This window comes from Coregonus lavaretus (assembly GCF_964263955.1).
Source record: "Coregonus lavaretus genome assembly, chromosome: 5".
Taxonomy (NCBI): Eukaryota; Metazoa; Chordata; class Actinopteri; order Salmoniformes; family Salmonidae; genus Coregonus; species Coregonus lavaretus.
In genome coordinates this window covers 76,380,898-76,402,043 of record NC_139992.1, presented here as the reverse complement: position 1 = coordinate 76,402,043, position 21,146 = coordinate 76,380,898, and the positions used below count along the sequence as shown (strand labels likewise).

General features: G+C 45.1%; 1 protein-coding gene across 3 annotated transcripts in view; it reads left to right on the top strand.

The window, feature by feature from the left end:
- The window catches only part of LOC311129623 (DNA repair protein REV1-like), a 34,092-nt gene extending 13,553 nt beyond the window's left edge, over positions 1-20,539 (top strand). The window contains exons 6-22 of one of the 3 annotated variants that reach the window (XR_014613295.1): positions 1,050-1,831; positions 2,417-2,515; positions 10,119-10,365; positions 12,561-12,689; positions 12,869-13,023; positions 13,364-13,483; positions 13,589-13,809; positions 14,012-14,184; positions 14,311-14,531; positions 14,620-14,834; positions 14,959-15,240; positions 17,431-17,530; positions 17,729-17,934; positions 18,018-18,168; positions 18,318-18,420; positions 18,552-20,245; positions 20,401-20,539. Coding sequence is in view for 2 of the 3 variants with exons in the window: in XM_084161969.1 (XP_084018095.1) it covers positions 1,050-1,831; positions 2,417-2,515; positions 10,119-10,365; positions 12,561-12,689; positions 12,869-13,023; positions 13,364-13,483; positions 13,589-13,809; positions 14,012-14,184; positions 14,311-14,531; positions 14,620-14,834; positions 14,959-15,240; positions 17,431-17,530; positions 17,729-17,934; positions 18,018-18,168; positions 18,291-18,420; positions 18,552-18,663 (3,343 nt within the window). In the remaining variant the exon portion in view is untranslated. Of the gene's footprint in view, positions 1-1,049; positions 1,832-2,416; positions 2,516-10,118; positions 10,366-12,560; positions 12,690-12,868; positions 13,024-13,363; positions 13,484-13,588; positions 13,810-14,011; positions 14,185-14,310; positions 14,532-14,619; positions 14,835-14,958; positions 15,241-17,430; positions 17,531-17,728; positions 17,935-18,017; positions 18,169-18,290; positions 18,421-18,551 lie in introns of all 3 variants that reach the window. The other 2 variants (XM_084161970.1, XM_084161969.1) reach the window with 2 other exon arrangements.
- Positions 20,540-21,146: the final 607 nt, after the last annotated feature.

Sequence of the window (21,146 nt, the reverse complement as noted above, 5' to 3'; positions counted from 1 at the left end):
TGTCATGTGCCTTTTTACTGAGGAGTGGCATCCGTCTGGCCACTCTACCATAAAGGCCTAATTGGTGGAGTGCAGCAGAGATGGTTGTTCTTCTGGAAGGTTCTCCCATCTCCACAGAGGAACCCTAGAGCTCTGTCAGATTGACCATCGGGTTCTTGGTCACCTCCCTGACCAATGCCCTTCTCCTCTGATTGCTCAGTTTGACCGGGCGGCCAGCTCTAGGAAGAGTCTTGGTGGTTCCAAACTTCTTCCGTTAAAGAATTATGGAGGCCACTGTGTTGTTGGGGACCTTCAATACTGCAGAAATTTTTTGGTACCCTTCCCCAGATCTGTGCCTCTACACAATCCTGTCTCGTAGCTATACGGACAATTCCTTTACATTTACGTCATTTAGCAGACGCTCTTATCCAGAGCGACTTACAGGAGCAATTAGGGTTAAGTGCCTTGCTCAAGGGCACATCAACAGATTTTTCACCTAGTTGGCTCGGGGATTATAACAAGCGACCTTTTGGTTACTGGCACAACGCTCATAACCACTAAGAGAAACCTCATGGCTTGATTTCTGCTCTGACATGCACTGTCAACTGTGGGACCTTATATAGACAGGTGTGTGCCTTTCCAAATCATGTCCAATCAATTGAATTTAACATAGGTGGACTCCAATCAAGTTGTAGCAACATCTCAAGGATGATCAATGGAAACAGGATGCCCCTGAGCTCAATGTCGAGTCTCATAGCAAAGGGCCTGGATCCTAATGTAAATAAGCTATTTTTATTTTTTATTTTATTTTTATAAATTTGCAAAAATCTCATCTGTTTTCGCTTTGTCACTATGGGGTATTGTGTGTAAATTGAGGGGGGAAAAGTATTTAATCAATTTTATAAATAAGGCTGTAACGCAACAAAATGTGGAAAAAGTCTGAATACTTTCCGAATACACTGTATATGTATATTGGTGCTGGCATAATAACATACAAAAGTAGGGTGCACATAAAGAACATTGGTTTCACGTTGTGATTCTAAATTCCCACGTCTCTCTCTGTCCTAAAGGAATGGATCATTACTGACCTCCTATGACAAGACGAGGACCGCCCAAATAAACTGGGTGCAAGACGGGGGCATTGAGGACCCCTGTCCTGTCAGACCCCCAAGAGGGGCGAAGGACCCCCCTCTGACCAACGGTCACACCCACCCTGTGAATGGTGCCTTAAAGCCTCTGGATCTCTCCCCCAACCCCATGCGACCCACCACGGACAGAGCCCTGAACCTTGACAGCAAGTCCACAGGGGTGTCTGTGTCCCTGCATCCTGCCAGCCCCCTATCCAACTCCTCTTTGAAATCTGACCCCCCCAAACTTCTCCACAGCCCCCCCAGAAACCCAACCCCTCCCCTTGTGTCTCACTACAGACACCACGCACAACTGGCCAATGAACAGAGACCCAAACCCCCGCCGCCCACCTATCAGGAGGCAACGGCTGCCTCGGCGTCCCGCCCCCTCGATCTCCCACCTCCGAAGCCCTGTCAATCAGATTCCCCTCCTGAGAAACCCCTCCCCCTTGCTAACCCAAACCCCTCCCCTTCTCCTGTCCGTCTGAATGGCAGTCACCACAATGCCTTTTCTCCTAACCCCGCCCCTCTGGAAACCAACCACCAATCATCACTGGCGAAGACTGGGGGGATCATCTCAGAGTACTACTCCCACTCTCGTCTACATCACATCTCCACGTGGAGAAGTGAGTTCTCTGAATATGTCAACACGCTGCAGAGCACGAGGAGGGCCACAGGCGCCACATTCCCCGGGACAGACAGGCTCAGATGCCAGAGGAGAGAGGGTAAGGAGGAGGAGGAGTGTGTTTGGAAGGGATGGATTGGATGGTCTCTATCTGATGACATGTGAATTCTGATTACTCAGTCCAGTCATGTCTCTCTCTCTCAAATGTCAGTGGAAACATTCTGCATGTTGTTAATGTCATCAGGGTTTATGGAAGGGTGAGTCTGAGTGGAAACATTCTGCATGTTGTTAATGTCATCAGGGTTTATGGAAGGGTGAGTCTGAGTGGAAACATTCTGCATGTTGTTAATGTCATCAGGGTTTATCGAAGGGTGAGTCTGAGTGGAAACATTCTGCATGTTGTTAATGTCATCAGGGTTTATGGAAGGGTGAGTCTGAGTGGAAACATTCTGCATGTTGTTAATGTCATCAGGGTTTATGGAAGGGTGAGTCTGAGTGGAAACATTCTGCATGTTGTTAATGTCATCAGGGTTTATGGAAGGGTGAGTCTGAGTGTGACACATTTTGCTGACCTTATTACGTGAGGAGTAGCTGTGTGTACATGTTAGTGTGTGTTTCTTATTCTGTGTATGTTACAAGTCTGTCTGTCTCTCCTGATTTGTCTGTCTGTGTGTTTGTTGTTCAGGTTCCTCAGCTGCTCCTGGCCCTCAGTCCTGTATCCTGCATGTGGACATGGACTGTTTCTTTGTCTCTGTGGGGATCAGACACCGGCCAGCCCTCAAAGGTGCGCACACACACACACAGGGCTGTGACGGTCATGGAATTTTGGATGACGGTTATTGGTCAGCCAAATGACCACGGTCACCGTAATAACCATTAGAATACCCCCCCCCCCCGAAAAAAAATAAATAATAATAATATATATATATATATATATATATATATATATACACACACTACCGTTCAAAGTTTGGGGTCACTTAGAAATGTCCTTGTTATCGAAAGAAAAGCAATTTTTTGTCCATTAAAATAACATCAAATTGATCAGAAATACAGTGTAGACATTGTTAATATTGTAAATGGCTATTGTAGCTGGAAACGGCTGGTTTTTAATGGAATATCTACATAGGCATACAGAGGCCCATTATCAGCATCCATCAGTCCTGTGTTCCAGTGGCACGTTGTGTTTGCTAATCCAAGTTTATCATTTTAAAAGGCTAATTGATCATTAGTAAACCCTTTTGCAATTATATGTTAGCACAGCTTAAAACTGTTGTGCTGATTAAAGAAGCAATAAAACTGGGCTTCTTGAGACTAGTTGAGTATCTGGAGCATCAGCAATTGTGGGTTCGATTAGAGGCTCAAAATGGCCAGAAACAAATAACTTTCTTCTGAAACTCGTCAGTCTATTCTTGTTCTGAGAAATGAAGGCTATTCCATGCAAGAAATTGCCAAGAAACTGAAGATCTCGTACAACACTGTGTACTACTCCCTTCACAGAACAGTGCAAACTGGCTCTAACCAGAATAGAAAGAGGAGTGGGAGGCCCTGGTGCACAACTGAGCAAGAGGACAAATACATTAGTGTCTAGTTTGAGAAACAGGCGCCTCACAGGTCCTCAACTGGCAGCTTCATTAAATAGTACCCGCAAAACACCAGTATCAACGTCAACAGTGAAGAGGCGACTCCGGGATGCTGACCTTCTAGGCAGAGTTGCAAAGAAAAAGCCATATCTCAGACTGCCCATTTTAATATTTTATTTTTATTGGCCAGTCTGAGATATGGTATTTTCTTTGCAACTCTGCCTAGAAGGTCAGCATCCCGGAGTCGCCTCTTCACTGTTGACTCTTCACAGCCTCTCTCAGCCTATTGCGGACAGTCTGAGCACTGGTGGAGGGATTGTGCGTTCCTGGTGTAACTTGGGCAGTTGTTGTTGCCATCCTGTACCTGTCCCACAGGTGTGATGTTTGGATGTACCGATCCTGTGCAGGTGTTGTTACACATGGTCTGCCACTGCGAGGACGATCAGCTGTCTGTCCTGTCTCCCTGTAGCGCTGTCTTAGGCGTCTCACGGTACGGACATTGCAATTTATGGCCCTGGCCACATCTGCAGTCCTCATGCCTCCTTGCAGCATGCCTAAGGCACGTTCACGCAGATGAGCAGGGACCCTGGACATCTTTCTTTTGGGGGTTTTCAGAGTCCGTAGAAAGGCCTCTTTAGTGTCCAACATTTTCATAACTGACCTTAATTGCCTACCATCTAAGCTGTTAGTGTCTTAACGACCGTTCCACAGGTGTATGTTCATTAATTGTTTATGGTTCATTGAACAAGCATGGGAAACAGTGTTTAAACCCTTTACAATTAAGATCTGTGAAGTTATTTGGATTTTTATGAATTATCTTTGAAAGACAAGGTCCTGAAAAAGGGACATTTATTTTTTTGTTGAGTTTATATACAATACCAGTCAAAAGTTTGGACACACCTACTCATTCAAGGGTTTTTCTTTATTTTTACTATTTTCTACATTGTAGAATAATAGTGAAGACATCAACACTATGAAATAACACATATGGAATCATGTAGTAAGCAAAAAAGTGTTAAACAAATCAAAATATATTTTATATTTGAGATTCAGTTGGTAGAGCATGGCGTTTGCAACGCCAGGGTTGTGGGTTCGATTCCCACGGGGGGCCAGTAAGTCGCTCTGGATAAGAGCGTCTGCTAAATGACAAAAATGTAAAAATGTAAATGTAATTATTCAAAGTAGCCACCCTTTGCCTTGATGACAACTTTGCACACTCTTGGCATTCTCTCAACCAGCTTCATGAGGTAGTCACCTGGAATGCATTTCAATTAACAGGTGTGCCTTCTTAAAAGTTAATTTGTGGAATTTATTTCCTTCTTTATGCGTTTGAGCTAATCAGTTGTGTTGTGACAAGGGAGGGGGGTATACAGAAGATAGTCCTATTTGGTAAAAGACCAAGTCCATATTATGGCAAGCACAGCTCAAATAAGCAAAGAGAAATAACGGTCCATCATTACTTTAAGACATGAAGGTCAGTCAATACGGAACATTTCAAGAACTTTGAAAGTTTCTTCAAGTGCAGTCGCAAAAACCATCAAGCGCTATGATGAAACTGTCTCTCATGAGGACTGCCACAGGAATGGAAGACCCAGAGTTACCTCTGCTGCAGAGGATAAGTTCATTAGAGTTACCAGCCTCAGAAATTGCAGCCCAAATAAATGCTTCAGAGTTCAAGTAACAGACACATCTCAACATCAACTGTTCAGAGGAGACTGTGTGAATCAGGCCTTCATGGTCGAAATGCTGCAAAGAAACCACTACTAAAGGACACCAATAAGAAGAAGAGACTTGCTTGGGCCAAGAAACGCAAACAATGGACATTAGACCGGTGGAAATGTGTCATTTGGTCTAGAGTCCAAATTTGAGATTTTTGGTTCAAACCGCCGTGTCTTTGTGAGACGCAGTGTGGGTGAACGGATTATCTCTGCATGTCTATTTCCCACCGTAAAGCATGGAGGAGGTGTTATGGTGTGGGGGTGCTTTGCTAGTGACACTGTCTGTGATTTATTTAGAATTCAAGGCACACTTAACCAGCATGGCTACCACAACATTCTGCGGTGATACCCCATCCCATCAGGTTTGGGCTTAGTGGGACTATAATTTCTTTTTCAACAGGACAATGACCCAACACACCTACAGGCTGTGTAAGGGCTATTTTACCAAGAAGGAGAGTGATGGAGTGCCGCATCAGATGACCTGGTCTCCACAATCCCCCGACCTCCACCCAATTGACATGGTTTGGGATGAGTCGGACCGCAGAGTGAAGGAAAAGCAGCCAACAAGTGCTCAGCATATGTGGGAACTCCTTCAAGACTGTTGGAAAAGCATTCCAGGCCTTATTCTGAAATGGATTAAATGTTTGTTTTTTCCCTTATCAATCTACACACAATACCCCATAATGACAAAGCAAAAACATGTTTTATTTTTGTTTTACAAATGTATTAAAAATGTAAAACTGAAATATTACATTTACATAAGTATTCAGACCCTTTACTCAGTACTTTGTTGAAGCACTTTTGGCAGTGAGTACAGCCTCAAATCTTTTTGCGTATGACAAGCTTGGCACACCTGTATTTGGGGAGTTTCTCCCATTCTTCTCTGAAGATCCTCTGTCAGGTTGGATGGGGAGTGTCGCTGCACTGCTATTTTCAGGTCTCTCCAGAGATGTTCGATCGGGTTCAAGTCCGGGCCACTCGAGGACATTCAGATATTTGTCCCGAAGCCACTCCTGCATTGTCTTGGCTGTGTGCTTAGGGTCGTTGTCCTGTTGGAAGGTGAACCTTCGCCCCCAGTCTGAGGTCCTGAACACTCTGGAGCAGGTTTTCATCAAGGATCTCTCTGTACTCTCTCTGAACACGGTCCCGTGTAGCTCAGTTGGTAGAGCATGGCGCTTGCAACGCCAGGGTTGTGGGTTTTATTCCCACAGGGGGCCAGTATGAAACTGTATGCACTCACTAACTGTAAGTCGCTCTGGATAAGAGCGTCTGCTAAATGACTAAAATGTACAGTGAGGGAAAAAAGTATTTGATCCCCTGCTGATTATGTACGTTTGCCCACTGACAAAGAAATGATCAGTCTATAATTTTATTGGTAGGTTTATTTGAACAATGAGAGACAGAATAACAACAACAAAATCCAGAAAAACGCATGTCAAAAATGTTATAAATTGATTTGCATTTTAATGAAGGAAATAAGTATTTGACCCCTCTGCAAAACATGATTTAGTACTTGGTGTCAAAACCCTTGTTGGCAATCAGAGGTCCGACGTTTCTTGTAGTTGGCCACCAGGTTTGCACACATCTCAGGAGGGATTTTGTCCCACTCCTCTTTGCAGATCTTCTCCAAGTCATTAAGGTTTCGAGCCTGACGTTTGGCAACTCGAACCTTCAGCTCCCTCCACAGATTTTCTATGGGATTAAGGTCTGGAGACTGGCTAGGCCACTCCAGGACCTTAATGTGCTTCTTCTTGAGCCACTCCTTTGTTGCCTTGGCCGTGTGTTTTGGGTCATTGTCATGCTGGAATACCCATCCACGACCCATTTTCAATGCCCTGGCTGAGGGAAGGAGGTTCTCACCCAAGATTTGATGGTACATGGCCCCGTCCATCGTCCCTTTGATGCGGTGAAGTTGTACTGTCCCCTTAGCAGAAAAACACCCCCAAAGCATAATGTTTCCACCTCCATGTTTGATGGTGGGGATGGTGTTCTTGGGGTCATAGGCAGCATTCCTCCTCCTCCAAACACGGCGAGTTGAGTTGATGCCAAAGAGCTCCATTTTGGTCTCATCTGACCACAACACTTTCACCCAGTTCTCCTCTGAATCATTCAGATGTTCATTGGCAAACTTCAGACGGGCCTGTAAATGTGCTTTCTTCAGCAGGGGGACCTTGCGGGCGCTGCAGGATTTCAGTCCTTCACGGCGTAGTGTGTTACCAATTGTTTTCTTGGTGACTATGGTCCCAGCTGCCTTGAGATCATTGACAAGATCCTCCCGTGTAGTTCTGGGCTGATTCCTTACCGTTCTCATGATCACTGCAACTCCACGAGGTGAGATCTTGCATGGAGCCCCAGGCCAAGGGAGATTGACAGTGCTTTTGTGTTTCTTCCATTTGCGAATAATCGCACCAACTGTTGTCACCTTCTCACCAAGCTGCTTGGCGATGGTCTTGTAGCCCATTATAGCCTTGTGTAGGTCTACAATCTTGTCCCTGACATCCTTGGAGAGCTCTTTGGTCTTGGCCATGGTGGAGAGTTTGGAATCTGATTGATTGATTGCTTCTGTGGACAGGTGTCTTTTATACAGGTAACAAACTGAGATTAGGAGCACTCCCTTTAAGAGTGTGCTCCTAATCTCAGCTCGTTACCTGTATAAAAGACACCTGGGAGCCAGAAATCTTTCTGATTGAGAGGGGGTCAAATACTTATTTCCCTCATTAAAATGCAAATCAATTTATAACATTTTTGACATGCGTTTTTCTGGATTTTTTTTGTTGTTATTCTGTCTCTCAATGTTCAAATAAACCTACCATTAAAATTATAGACTGATCATTTCTTTGTCAGTGGGCAAACGTACAAAATCAGCAGGGGATCAAATACTTTTTTCCCTCACTGTATGTATATACTGTATTCTATTATACTGTATTTTTGTCAATGCCACTCTGACATTGCTCGTCCTAATATTTATATATTTCTTAATTCCATTCTTTTACTTTTAGATTTGTGTGAATTGTTAGATACTACTGCACTGTTGGAGCTAGGAACACAAGCATTTCGCTACACCCGCAATAACATCTGCTAAATATGTGTATGTGACCAATATAATTTGATTTGTGTAGATTGATGAGGGAATTTGATTTATTTAATACATTTTAGAATAAGGCTGTAACGTAACAAAATGTGGAGAAGGGGTCTGAATACTTTCCGAATGCACTGTGTATACCTAATATTGAGTTGCACCGACCCCTTTTGTCCTCAAAACAGCCTCAATTCATCGGGGCATGGACTACAAGGTGTCGAAAGCGTTCCACAGGGATGCAGGCCCATGTTGACTCCCATGCTTCCCACAGTTGTCAAGTTGGCTGGATATCCTTTTGGTGGTGGACCATTCTTGATACACACGGGAAACTGTTGAGCGTGAAAAACCCAGCAGCGTTGCAGTTCATGACACACTCAAACCGGTGAGCCTGGCACCTTCTACCACACCCCGTTCAAAGGCACTTGAATCTTTTTTCTTGCCCATTCACCATCTAAATGGCAGACATACACAATCCATGTCTCAATTGTCTCGAGGCTTAAAAATCCTTCTTTAACCTGCCTTCTCCCCTTCATCTACACTGATTTGAAGTGGATTTAACAACTGACATCAATAAGGGATCTTAGCTTTCACCTGGACTCACCTGGTCAATCTATGTCATGGAAAGTTATTAATGTTTTGTATACTCAGTTTATATGGTGGTCGGATCCAGACCGATCCAATCCAAGTGAGGGAAGCAGCAGAAAAGCCAATTTCTAAGCTACTTTATTATCCGGAGCTTAGCGAGGGAGAGCGGAATGGAGCAACTAGCAACAGACAGGAGGGGCCGTGCCGTGTGTGAGTGACACCGGGTTCAGAGGGAGAGAGGGACAGCAGCAACCACGCCAACTCTCGCTAGTTAGACAAACTTCTAGCTTCCATGTGTTATTTATCATCCCATTTGAATACATAGTACCCGTCTTCTTGACTGCATCAAACCGAGTAGAGAAGCTAGCTAGTTAGCAAGCAGCTTGATGGCTAACTAGCTAACATTACCATCCTGCATCCCACTGCTGTCTTTCCTCTGACGCTAAGCAGGGTTAGTCCTGGTTGGTCCCTGGATGGGAGACCAGGTGCTGCTGGAAGTGGTGTTGGAGGGCCAGTAGGAGGCACTCTTTCCCCTGGTCCCAAAAAAAATATCCCAATGTCCCAGGGCAGTGATTTGGGACATTGCCCTGTGTAGGGTGCCGTCTTTTGGATGGCACTTAACGGGTGACACTTATCGTAAGAGTAGGGGTGTTAACCCCGGGGTTCTGGCTAAATTCCCAATCTGGCCCTCATACCATCGTAGCCACCTAATCATCCCCAGCTTCCAGTTGGCTCATTCATCCCCCTTCCTCTCCCCTGTAACTATTCCCCAGGTTGTTGCTGTAAATGAGAATGTGTTCTCAGTCAACTTACCTGGTAAAATAAAAAGCTAGCTAGCTAGGCTAATTGAGGCAACATGCTTTTTCTCCCCGTCCTAATTACAAATAACAACTACTCCGTTCAGATTATTAAGTATCAGCCTAACGTTACCTGTTGGCTCTTACCTGTTGGCTCTTGGTCGCTGTAGCATATCCTTCTCATTTAACTTTTAATTCCGTCATTTTATTTTTTTCATCTTCCGTTGGTTAGATAATCTCCTAACTTGCTTTGCCATACACTGAGGCGCTTTGGCTCTATGACTGTAGTGCGGTTTGATGACTTGTGATTGGCCAACAACAACAATAAGTTACACGTGCCACTCGTGAAAAATAAGCAACATAAATGATATAATGTTCTCTGTCTTTCTCTACTGGGTCTGCACGGTTCCTTATGGGCAAATCAGTTGTAATTACACATACCCGAGACCATCTTATCAGAACTGATTTTTTTTTTCTTCTTAAAACATTTATGACTAACTGTCGGTTATACGGTAATTGTGCCAGTCCCACACACACACACACACTCTCATGTATTTGTATGCCACAAATCTAGTCCTAAACTGCCCAGTGCCCACTAACTGCCCACCTCCTCTCCTGCCCCCAGGGAAACCAGTAGCTGTGACCAGTAACTGTGGTCCAGGTAGAGTGGCCCAGAGGGCTGGTGTTGACTGCCAGCTGGAGCTGCAGTACTACCAGAGGAAATACTCACATGCAGGTGTCTCAGAGAGGAAGGATGGGGACCTGGAGGAAATGACCGCGGCAGAGAGTCACGTCTCCCACGGCAACGGCATGGACCTGGACACAACTTCCCTCTCTATGGCTGAGATTGCCTCCTGTAGCTACGAGGCCAGGTAACTCTCTGTCTCTCCACACTCACACACCAGGGTTAGGCTCAATTCAGAATTGAATTGAGAATGCCTTCTTGAATATAATTTTATACGGTGAAATTCAAATGCCTCTTCTTTTCTTTTATTAAGTGTAGTCAATACAAATGTACATAAAACATAAAGCATGTCATTATATACATGCATATACAGTGGGGGAAAAAAGTATTTAGTCAGCCACCAATTGTGCAAGTTCTCCCACTTAAAAAGATGAGAGAGGCCTGTAATTTTCATCATAGGTACACGTCAACTATGACAGACAAATTGAGGAGAAAAAATCCAGAAAATCACATTGTAGGATTTTATATGAATTTATTTGCAAATTATGGTGTAAAATAAGTATTTGGTCACCTACAAACAAGCAAGATTTCTGGCTCTCACAGACCTGTAACTTCTTCTTTAAGAGGCTCCTCTGTCCTCCACTCGTTACCTGTATTAATGGCACCTGTTTGAACTTGCTATCAGTATAAAAGATACCTGTCCACAACCTCAAACAGTCACACTCCAAACTCCACTATGGCCAAGACCAAAGAGCTGTCAAAGGACACCAGAAACAAAATTGTAGACCTGCACCAGGCTGGGAAGACTGAATCTGCAATAGGTAAGCAGCTTGGTTTGAAGAAATCAACTGTGGGAGCAATTATTAGGAAATGGAAGACATACAAGACCACTGATAATCTCCCTCTATCTGGGGCTCCACGCAAGATCTCACCCCGTGGGGTCAAAATGATCACAAGAACGGTGAGCAAAAATCCCAGAACCACACGGGGGGACCTAGTGAATGACCTGCAGAGAGCTGGGACCAAAGTAACAAAGCCTACCATCAGTAACACACTACGCCGCCAGGGACTCAAATCCTGCAGTGCCAGACGTGTCCCCCTGCTTAAGCCAGTACATGTCCAGGCCCGTCTGAAGTTTGTTAGAGTGCATTTGGATGATCCAGAAGAGGATTGGGAGAATGTCAGATTAAACCAAAATATAACTTTTTGGTAAAAACTCAACTCGTCGTGTTTGGAGGACAAAGAATGCTGAGTTGCATCCAAAGAACACCATACCTACTGTGAAGCATGGGGGTGGAAACATCATGCTTTGGGGCTGTTTTTCTGCAAAGGGACCAGGACGACTGATCCGTGTAAAGGAAAGAATGAATGGGGTCCATGTATCGTGAGATTTTGAGTGAAAACCTCCTTCCATCAGCAAGGGCATTGAAGATGAAACGTGGCTGGGTCTTTCAGCATGACAATGATCCCAAACACACCGCCCGGGCAACGAAGGAGTGGCTTCGTAAGAAGCATTTCAAGGTCCTGGAGTGGCCTAGCCAGTCTCCAGATCTCAACCCCATAGAAAATCTTTGGAGGGAGTTGCTCTAGAGGAGATCTGCATGGAGGAATGGGCCAAAATACCAGCAACAGTGTGTGAAATCCTTGTGAAGACTTACAGAAAACGTTTGACCTGTGTCATTGCCAACAAAGGGTATATAACAAAGTATTGAGAAACTTTTGTTATTGACCAAATACTTATTTTCCATCATAATTTGCAAATAAATTCATAAAAAATCCTACAATGTGATTTTCTGGAATTTTTTTCTTCTCATTTTGTCTGTCATAGTTGACGTGTACCTATGATGGAAATTACAGGCCTCTCTCATCTTTTTAAGTGGGAGAACTTGCACAATTGGTGGCTGACTAAAAACGTTTTTTCCCCACTGTACAATAGTGTTGAAACAATTGATTTTCAGGACATACCCTTAAAATGAATGATCAAGGAAAACAAAACCTGTATGTGAATGTTCTAAATTTATGTTTAATTAATTATTTTAATTTGGTTAAATATGGTGGAAATACTGCGTTTCCCAGAATGCATTAGTTTAATCCTCAAATTGACCCTAAGGCCTTCAAAAAGAAGCCAAACAAATGAAATGGTTGGTGGAAATATAATTGGCTATTCTAAGCACTAAGCTTAAAATAGTATATGAACATTGCTTCCAGAGAAAAGGGATATATTCTTTGGTATCTGGAAGTTGACTTGCTCTTAGCCTATCTAATGTCCTATGTGCATTCCTGACGGGGCAGAGGTGCATTCCAACGAGGCCAGGTTCCATACACACTCAAACACGCTCTACCCTATAGTAATCTGTAGTCTCTTTTTTTTCTGTCTGTCAGGCAGGCAGGTGTGAGGAATGGGATGTTTTTTGGCCAGGCCAAACAGCTGTGTCCCTCCCTGCAGTCTGTCCCTTATGACTTCCAGGCTTACAAGGAAGTGGCACTGGCTATGTACGAGACCCTCGCCAGGTACGGATGTAGGGATTTACAGATACTCCATCTCTCTCTTTTTCTCGCTCACCTCCCTCTCCCTTTCATCTGCTGTTAGTCATGACCCCCATGACTATTCTGATTCCTTTGTTACTTGTTAGGATTGTAGCACAATCTCATCTGATAAACAACAAGTTGATTAAACCCCCCCTCTGTAGTTATACTCACAACATCGAGGCTCTGAGTTGTGACGAGGCGTTGGTGGATGGCTCCGCCCTGCTGGCTGAGTTGGGTGTTACACCTGAAGAGCTGGCCAGTGCCATCCGGACAGACGTCAGGGAGAGGACAGGGTGCACTGCCTCGGTGGGCATGGGTGAGTGGTGCCACGCCTTCCTCTGCCACCCCTGGGTAACATTCTGTATGCACAACAGGGGAGGAAACGTTTGCAAACGGAGGGGGCATTATCTAGGTTGTGTTTATGCACCAAATGGCAGAAAACAGACTGAAACAGGGAGGGACTCTTATCTGGCCTTGTCCAATAAGAAATGCTCCTTTTTATTTTCCACTTCAAAATGTTTTGCTACAGTGTGCTTGTGCTCTACTGAATACGACCCTGAACTTCTAGGGGAGCAAGGGGAGTTGACTGCCATTGTTTAGCATATTTTCCCTCCCACTCAGTCACACTTGTGACCTGTCACCTCTGACCTCTCCAGGGTCCAACATCCTGCTGGCGAGGATGGCGACCCGGAAGGCCAAGCCGGACGGACAGTACCTCCTGAGGTCAGAGGAAGTAGACGACTTCATCAGGGACCACACGGTCACTAGCCTGCCAGGTGAGGATACTACAGCACCACCTGGTGGACACACTGCAACTGATCATCTTTCTGGTGGTGCATTTCATCATCTCTACCCATCCCTCTACCCCTCCACAATCTCAGGTGTGGGCCGTTCTATGGGCGGGAAGCTGGCGTCTCTGGGTGTGAGGTCATGTGGGGACCTGCAGCAGGTGTCTCTACAGCGGCTGCAGAAGGAGTTTGGCCCTCGCACCGGGCAGACCCTCTTCAGGTTCTGTCGAGGTCTGGATGACCGGCCCGTCCGCAGCGAGAAGGAGAGGAAGTCTGTCTCGGCCGAGATGAACTACAACATCCGCTTCACACAGGTCAGGACCAGATTTGGTTAGAGCTTGTTTGATCTGGTCCACTCCACACAGGTCATAACTGGTTTATACTGGTCAGAACCAAGGCTTATTCAAGGAGGCAGAATACTCGGTCAGAATGGAATATCTTCTTGTGTAGAACCGATGTTCTTCTTTCACTGCTCAAGGTGAGAGGCTTTTCTGTCACTCCATTCTCTCTCACCAGGTGGACGAGGCGGAGTCGTTCCTGACCAACCTGTCCATGGAGGTACAGAAGCGTCTTCAGGGGGTGGGGCTTAGGGGTCGCAGGCTGACCCTAAAGGTCATGGTGCGTAAGGTGGGGGCCCCGGTGGAGCCATCCAAATATGGTGGTCACGGCATCTGTGACAATCTGGCCAGGTGAGAGAGCAATCGACAAGAGTGACACACTGAGGGGACATAATTCACTCACCTCTCTCCTTATCCATTTCTCTGTCCTTCTTTCCTCTTCTCTCTCCCTCTGTCCTCTCTTTCCTCCTCTCTCAGGTCAGTAACCCTGGCCCAGCCGACAGACAGTGGTCAGCTGATAGCCAGTGAGGTCATCAAGCTGTTCCACGCAATGAGGCTGGAGGTGCAGGACCTGAGGGGGGTGGGCCTTCAGGTGCAGCTCCTTGAGGGGGCCCACTCAGCCCCCCATGGCCCTAAAACGCGCTCCATCAGAGACATGCTTCTGGCGCAGCGGCCACCCACCCAACACAACCACACAGGTGTGTGTTTGTGTGAGATCTTGTTAGTGATTACCTAAAGGAGTCATTCTTCGAGCCATACATTAACCTCTGCTCTCTCTCTCTTCAGATTCGCTACCTAATGCTCCTGTTGCTGACTCAACCACCAATCAGGAAAATAATTCCTCTGCCAGAGTCCCGCCCCCCTTCTCCACTCTCCGCCCTCCTTCACCTGCTGATCCAATCCCAGGGACGAGTAAAGAAGAGCCGCCGCCCCCTACACGCACACCTAACCATGTTCGGACACGCCTCAACATCAGCATCGAGGTCCCCTCTCCTTCACAGGTTCTCCACTCCTAGTTCACCAGTGCATTGCTCTCATTGAAAATCCATTGGGTTGGCTATGTTTTTGATGCATCATTTTCGGCAGTTTGAAAGCCGCCCTTACTTGTGTGTGTCCATGTGTCAGGTGGACCGGTCAGTGTTGGACGCCTTGCCTGCAGAATTGAGAAAACAGGTGGAGCGCTCCTGGACCCACAGAGACGCAGAGGGATCCCACAACGGGTCACACCACCGCCCCTCTAGCCCTCACCCCTCTTCCCCTCTTTCTTCCCCCTCGTCTCCCCTTCTACCCTCCTCTCCTCCTCCCCCCGCTGCCCTTCCTGTAGGAACACTGGTGCTTCAGATCCCCAACCAGCCTGGACAGACCGGCTCCACGGGCATCATACTGGAACTGCCTGACTTTTCCCAGGTACACACACAAAAACATTCTCATTAATGCCAATACCCCCATTACACACACACACATACAGTACCAGTACCTATTCATTCTAGGGTTTTTCTTTCTTTTTACTATTTTCTACATTGTAGAATAATAGTGAAGACATCAAAACTATGAAATAACACATATGGAATCATGTAGTAACCAAAAAAGTGTTAAAATATATTTTTGATTTGTTTATATTTGAGATTCTTCAAATAGCCACCCTTTGCCTTGATGACAGCTTTGCACACTCTTGGCATTCTCTCAACCAGCTTCATGAGGTAGTCACCTGGAATGCATTTAATTAACAGGTGTGCCTTCTTAAAAGTTAATTTGTGGAATTTCTTTCCTTCTTAATTGGTGGAATTTCTTTCCTTCTTAATGCGTTTGAGCCAATCAGTTGTGTTGTGACAAGGTAGTATACAGAAGATGGCCCTATTTGGTAAAAGATCAAGTCCATATTATGGCAAGAACAGCTCAAATAAGCAAAGAGAAACGACAGTCCATCATTACTTTAAGACATGAAGGTCAGTCAATACGGAACACTTCAAGAACTTTTAAAGTTTCTTTAAGTGCAGTTGCAAAAACCATCAAGCGCTATGATGAAACTGGCTTTCATGAGGACCTCCACAGGAATGGAAGACCCAGAGTTACCTCTGCTGCAGAGTTCATTAGAGTGTGCAAAGCTGTCATCTAGATAGAACTGCCAAAGGGGGCGGAGTTGCGATCTACTGTAGAGATAGTCTGCAGAGCTCTATCATACTATCCAGGTCTGTGCCCAAACAGTTTGAGCTTCTACTTCTAAAAATCCACCTTTCCAGAGATAAGTATCTCACTGTTGCAGCTTGCTACAGACCCCCCTCAGCCCCCAGTTGTGCCCTGGACACCATATGTGAACTGCTTGCACCCGCCCACCCGACTAGAATCGCTACTCTCGGCAGGTCTGACTTAGAATATGTGGACAACTACAAATACCTAGGTGTCTGGTTAGACTGTAAACTCTCCTTCCAGACTCACATTAAGCATCTCCAATCCAAAGTTAAATCTAGAACCGGCTTCCTATTTCGCAACAAAGCCTCCATTACTCATGCTGCTAAACATGCTCTCGTTAAACTTACTATCCTACCGATCCTTGACTTCGGCGATGTCATTTACAAAATAGCTTCCAACACTCTACTCAGCAAATTGGATGTAGTCTATCACAGTGCCATCCATTTTGTCACCAAAGCCCCATATACTACCCACCATTGTGACCTGTACGCTCTCGTTGGCTGGCCCTCACTACATATTTGTCGCCAAACCCACTGGCTCCAGGTCATCTATACATCTCTTCTAGGCAAATCCCTGCCTTATCTTAGCTCATTAGTCACCATAGCAGCACCCACCCGTAGTATGCGTTCCAGCAGGTATATCTCACTGGTCATCCCCAAAGCCAACACCTCCTTTGGCCGCCATTCCTTCCAGTTCTCTGCTGCAAATGACTGGAACGAACTGCAAAAATCTCTGAAGCTGGAGACACTTATCTCCCTCACTATCTTTAAGCATCAGTTGTCAGAGCAGCTTACCGATCACTGCACCTGTACACAGCCCATCTGTAATTAGCCCGCCCAACTACCTCATCCCCATATTGTTATTTATTTTGCTCATTTGCACCCCAGTCTCTCTATTTGCACATCTTCTTCTGCACATCTATCACTCCAGTGTTAATACTAAATTGTAATTATTTTGCACTATGGCCTATTTATTGCCTTACCTCCATAACTTACTACATTTGCACACACTGTATATAGATTTCCTATTGTGTTATTGACTGTACGTTTTGTTTATTCCATATGTAACTCTGTGTTTGTTGTTTTTATCGCACTGCTTTGCTTTATCTTGGCCAGGTCGTAGTTGTAAATGAGAACTTGTTCTCAACTGGCCTACCTGGTTAAATAAAGGTGAAATTAAACAATAAAAAAGGCAAAGGGTGGCTATTTGAAGTATCTCAAATATAAAATATATTTTAATTTGTTTAACACTTTTTGGGTTACTACATAATTCCATATGTGTTATTTCATAGTTTTGATGTCTTCACTATTAGTCTACAATGTAAAAATAAAGAAAAACCCTTGAATGAGTAGGTGTGTCCAAACTTTTGACTGGTAGTATATATTACATCTCTCTCTCTGTTTGTAGGTTGACCCGGAGGTGTTTGCAGCGCTCCCCAGAGAGCTCCAGGAGGAACTGCGTTCAGCGTACGGCCGCAGAGAGACCGCCCAGGCCCAGGGGATCATGGGTAAGACCAGAGACCAAAGATGTAGAGCAGAAAACAGTATATCCATCCAATACACTGGAAAGAACCGTAGACGTTCGACAAATTATAGAATTCAACTCTCTTTGCATTACCCCCTTATCTCTCTCCATCTCTAACTCTCACTCCTTTCCTCACCTCCTTTGTCCCCCCTCCTCTCTCAACCACTCTCTATCTCTGTAGCAGAGCAGAGGAACCCCCTGTTGCAGCTGAAGCAGGTAGGGGTGGGGGCGGGTCGGGTGAAGAGGCGCTACAAGAAGAAGAACGCCAACTCCAGCCCCGCTAAGAAAGGCCCCTCCCCTCTAAAGAAGCCCCACCCACCAGGAAACAGCCCCGCCAAAGCCCTACAGCACTCGCTCAGACCGAGGGACCTATCCAGCGGCCTCAAGGTGAGCCTCTAGACACTTATCCAAGGTCAGTTAATGTTTTTCTGAATGGCTTAATGATTGGCCCTGAACTGACCCCCAACCAGCTGGAGAATGGACCTTCCACATCCTCCCTAAAGCAGGATGTCCCAGAGACTCTGTCTAAGTTCACCCCTCGCCCCGAACCCACCCTGGCTGGAGCCTGTGATTTCACGGACATCCGAACACTCCTCAGAGAATGGGTCACTACCATCTCAGGTACAGAAGGGGGAGTGGGTCGGTCAGTACCATCTCTGGGAATAAGGGGACATTTGCTGTCATACAGTAGTAGTTGTGTTTTTGACTGTTTGTTAATGATGTGGTTGTGTGTGAAAATCCAGGTCTTTGTCCTTTCCCCCCGCCCTCAGAACCCATGGAGGAGGACATTCTGCAGGTGGTCAAGTACTGCACTGATCTGATCGAGGACAAAGACCTGGAGAAACTTGACCTGGTCATCAAGTACATGAAGAGGTACGGTCCACTCATGGTCTAACTCTCCCCTCTTCTCAGTCTCAGTCAAGGACCACTGGGCCAAGGTTAGTACTTTTCAGTTTTGTCCTCTGTTCCATTCATTTATTTTCACGTATCCTATGTGATTGCAGGTTGATGCAGCAGTCTGTGGAGTCTGTATGGAGCATGGCCTTTGACTTCATCCTGGACAACGTGCAGGTGGTGGTACAGCAGACCTACGGCAGCACTCTGAAGATCATATAGGAGAGGACACGGCAGGCTCTAGCCAAGTCTCAAATCACACCCTATTCCCCATATAGTGCACTGGTCAAAAGTAGTGCACTAGTATGTGGGGGATAGGATGCCATTTGAGATCCAGTTTTGCTCCTCCAAACGCTCTGCATCAAATTGTTCTGTTTGTTGTGCCACTGTTTCATCATCAAACTATTACATCATAATCCTGTGGGAGGAGCTGTGTCCTAACCTGGACACTTGTTCTCTTCTTGTGACATCACAGTGAAAGAGTTCTGTGGCATTGTGACATCCGCACAGCCAGCTCCATAGAATTAGGAATAATAGGATCTCTATGGCAAGCTCTCTATCTGACTATGACATCAGCAGAGCCTGACCTGCGTTTTGTGTTGGCTTCATTATAACACACGTCAGCAGAACAGAGCACAGAAATCGTCTGCAATACACTTCAGCAGCCTGAAAATCAACTCGGCCCAACACGCACTGTCCCAACCTTTCATTGGCCGGGGGGGGGGCAGGAACCCTCCTTCTGTAGCCCCTATTGGTCAGGACCCACTGAATCTCATGAGTGATGGCTGACTCAGCCATTAGGTGTGTGAATATGCCAAATATCACAGTCTGATGCCTAGAGATGGTGGCCATGGAATCTCCTTGCCATCTCGACGGTCTACTCTGCCCCCCCCACCCCTTTTCTGTGACATCCAGGGTTTGGAGGCAGAAAGAAGGAAACCATAGACATCCACTCTTCCTGGTTCTGTTTCTTTTCTCTCTGCTTTTTACCAGTCGTTCTGTTACTCTAAGCTCTGCCACCATAGCCTCAGAAGTATCTGCAAACTGACATGGTAGCAAAAAGATGCAAAAACACCATGTTTGGGAGATTGTTTTTGGTTTGTTTTTAAAAAGCAAGCAATTTTTTGTACCTTTCCTCTGCAAAAAAGTGCCAAGCCTTGTTGTTATGGCATGTAAATAGTGTTTTCAACACCTCTTGTTAAGTTTCAAAAGAAAAAGCTTGTTTCTATATAGACATTCTTATTTGTTTTCTCTTGTATTGGTTACAAGTAGTGTGTTATTAACTGTTGTTAGTTCTCTTGCTCTTTCATCGTGGGTGTGTGTTTGTGATGGGATGGAAACCAGAATTTGGCCAAAGCCCTTATGTTACTTTTTTATGCAACCTCTATAGGTTAAGACAGAATCTCAATGGTCTGAAGTGGCTTCCTCTCCTTCAACTACACTGATGAGAAAATATAGGAGAATCAATACCGTATCGCTTTGGATAGCTACTATGTGACGTGCAGATTTATGAAAGGAGGTGAGGAGAGGAAGCCATTTTAGATTGTGAGGCACCCACTCTCCTTATGAGCTGTCAATGCTCTCTGACATTAAATGAAATGATAATACTCGCTTGTGACCTCACAATGTCACACACATTAAATGTTCTCTTATTGTGACATCGCGGGATACAAATGTTCAAGAGAACACACATTTGTTGCAAAAAGAAGAACTGACAGTTTTCTCTCATTGTGACATCAGCAGAGTGGATGACATGGTGGTTTTGAAATGGTTTCTACTGTACCTGATCCATAATCATATAACGGTGAGTATGCTGGTGAAATTATTGTAGTTCTAAACACAGGACACAAGCAGACAACCCGTAATTCTGAGTTTATTTCCTTAGAATTTGTATGCTGTGATCTCTGAGTGAATGTGAAATACTCACTTTTCCTTTCATCTGCCCTAACTCTACTAAAGGGAAGGGCCAGAAGGAATTATCTCATTGGACAGTGTACCTGTCTATCACGACTGACCCGTGCCTGAAGACCTGAAGCTGTGACATCATTTGTATGTTTTCTAAGAACTTGTTAATAAACTTGGAACTTATAAAATTCTTGATTTTGAGTTGGTGTGTGATTTTCAGTTGGTGTTATTATGATCCTTTGAAAAGGATGATTAAACAAGGCAAAAGTAAACGTGTCGTCCCCCACGAATGATGCAGTGCTCCCCTTGGGCCAATCAGTGTAATTTTGTAATATACAGATCTCTATGGCAATACTCATTCACCCAAGTTTTGTCAAAATGGGGCCAGTGGTGTCAGAGATCACTTGGGTTAGCTAGATTCATATGCCTGAGCATGTGTGCCAAATTTCATCACTTGAGTCAAACAGATCAAGAGATATCAACATGTGCCTGTTATAGCGCCACTGTGAGGTCGATATGAATGCTCTTGCAAATGTTGAGTCTTGACAGTGTTTGCAACATGTGTACCAAGTTTTGTTACAATATGAATATCCTTGACTGATTTATATGCATTTAGTTGCCAGACCACACCCACATGAATATTTATTGGCCAATAGTGGCCATGTTTTGGTTACCAGTCTGGAAAATATTGCATTGAAAGAACTTTTCCATACCCTTACAAAAAAAGATTGCAGTTTTGAAACTGCAGTAAAAGTGCAGTAACTGCAGTCGACTGTGGGATTTTGGATGCAGTAATTTTA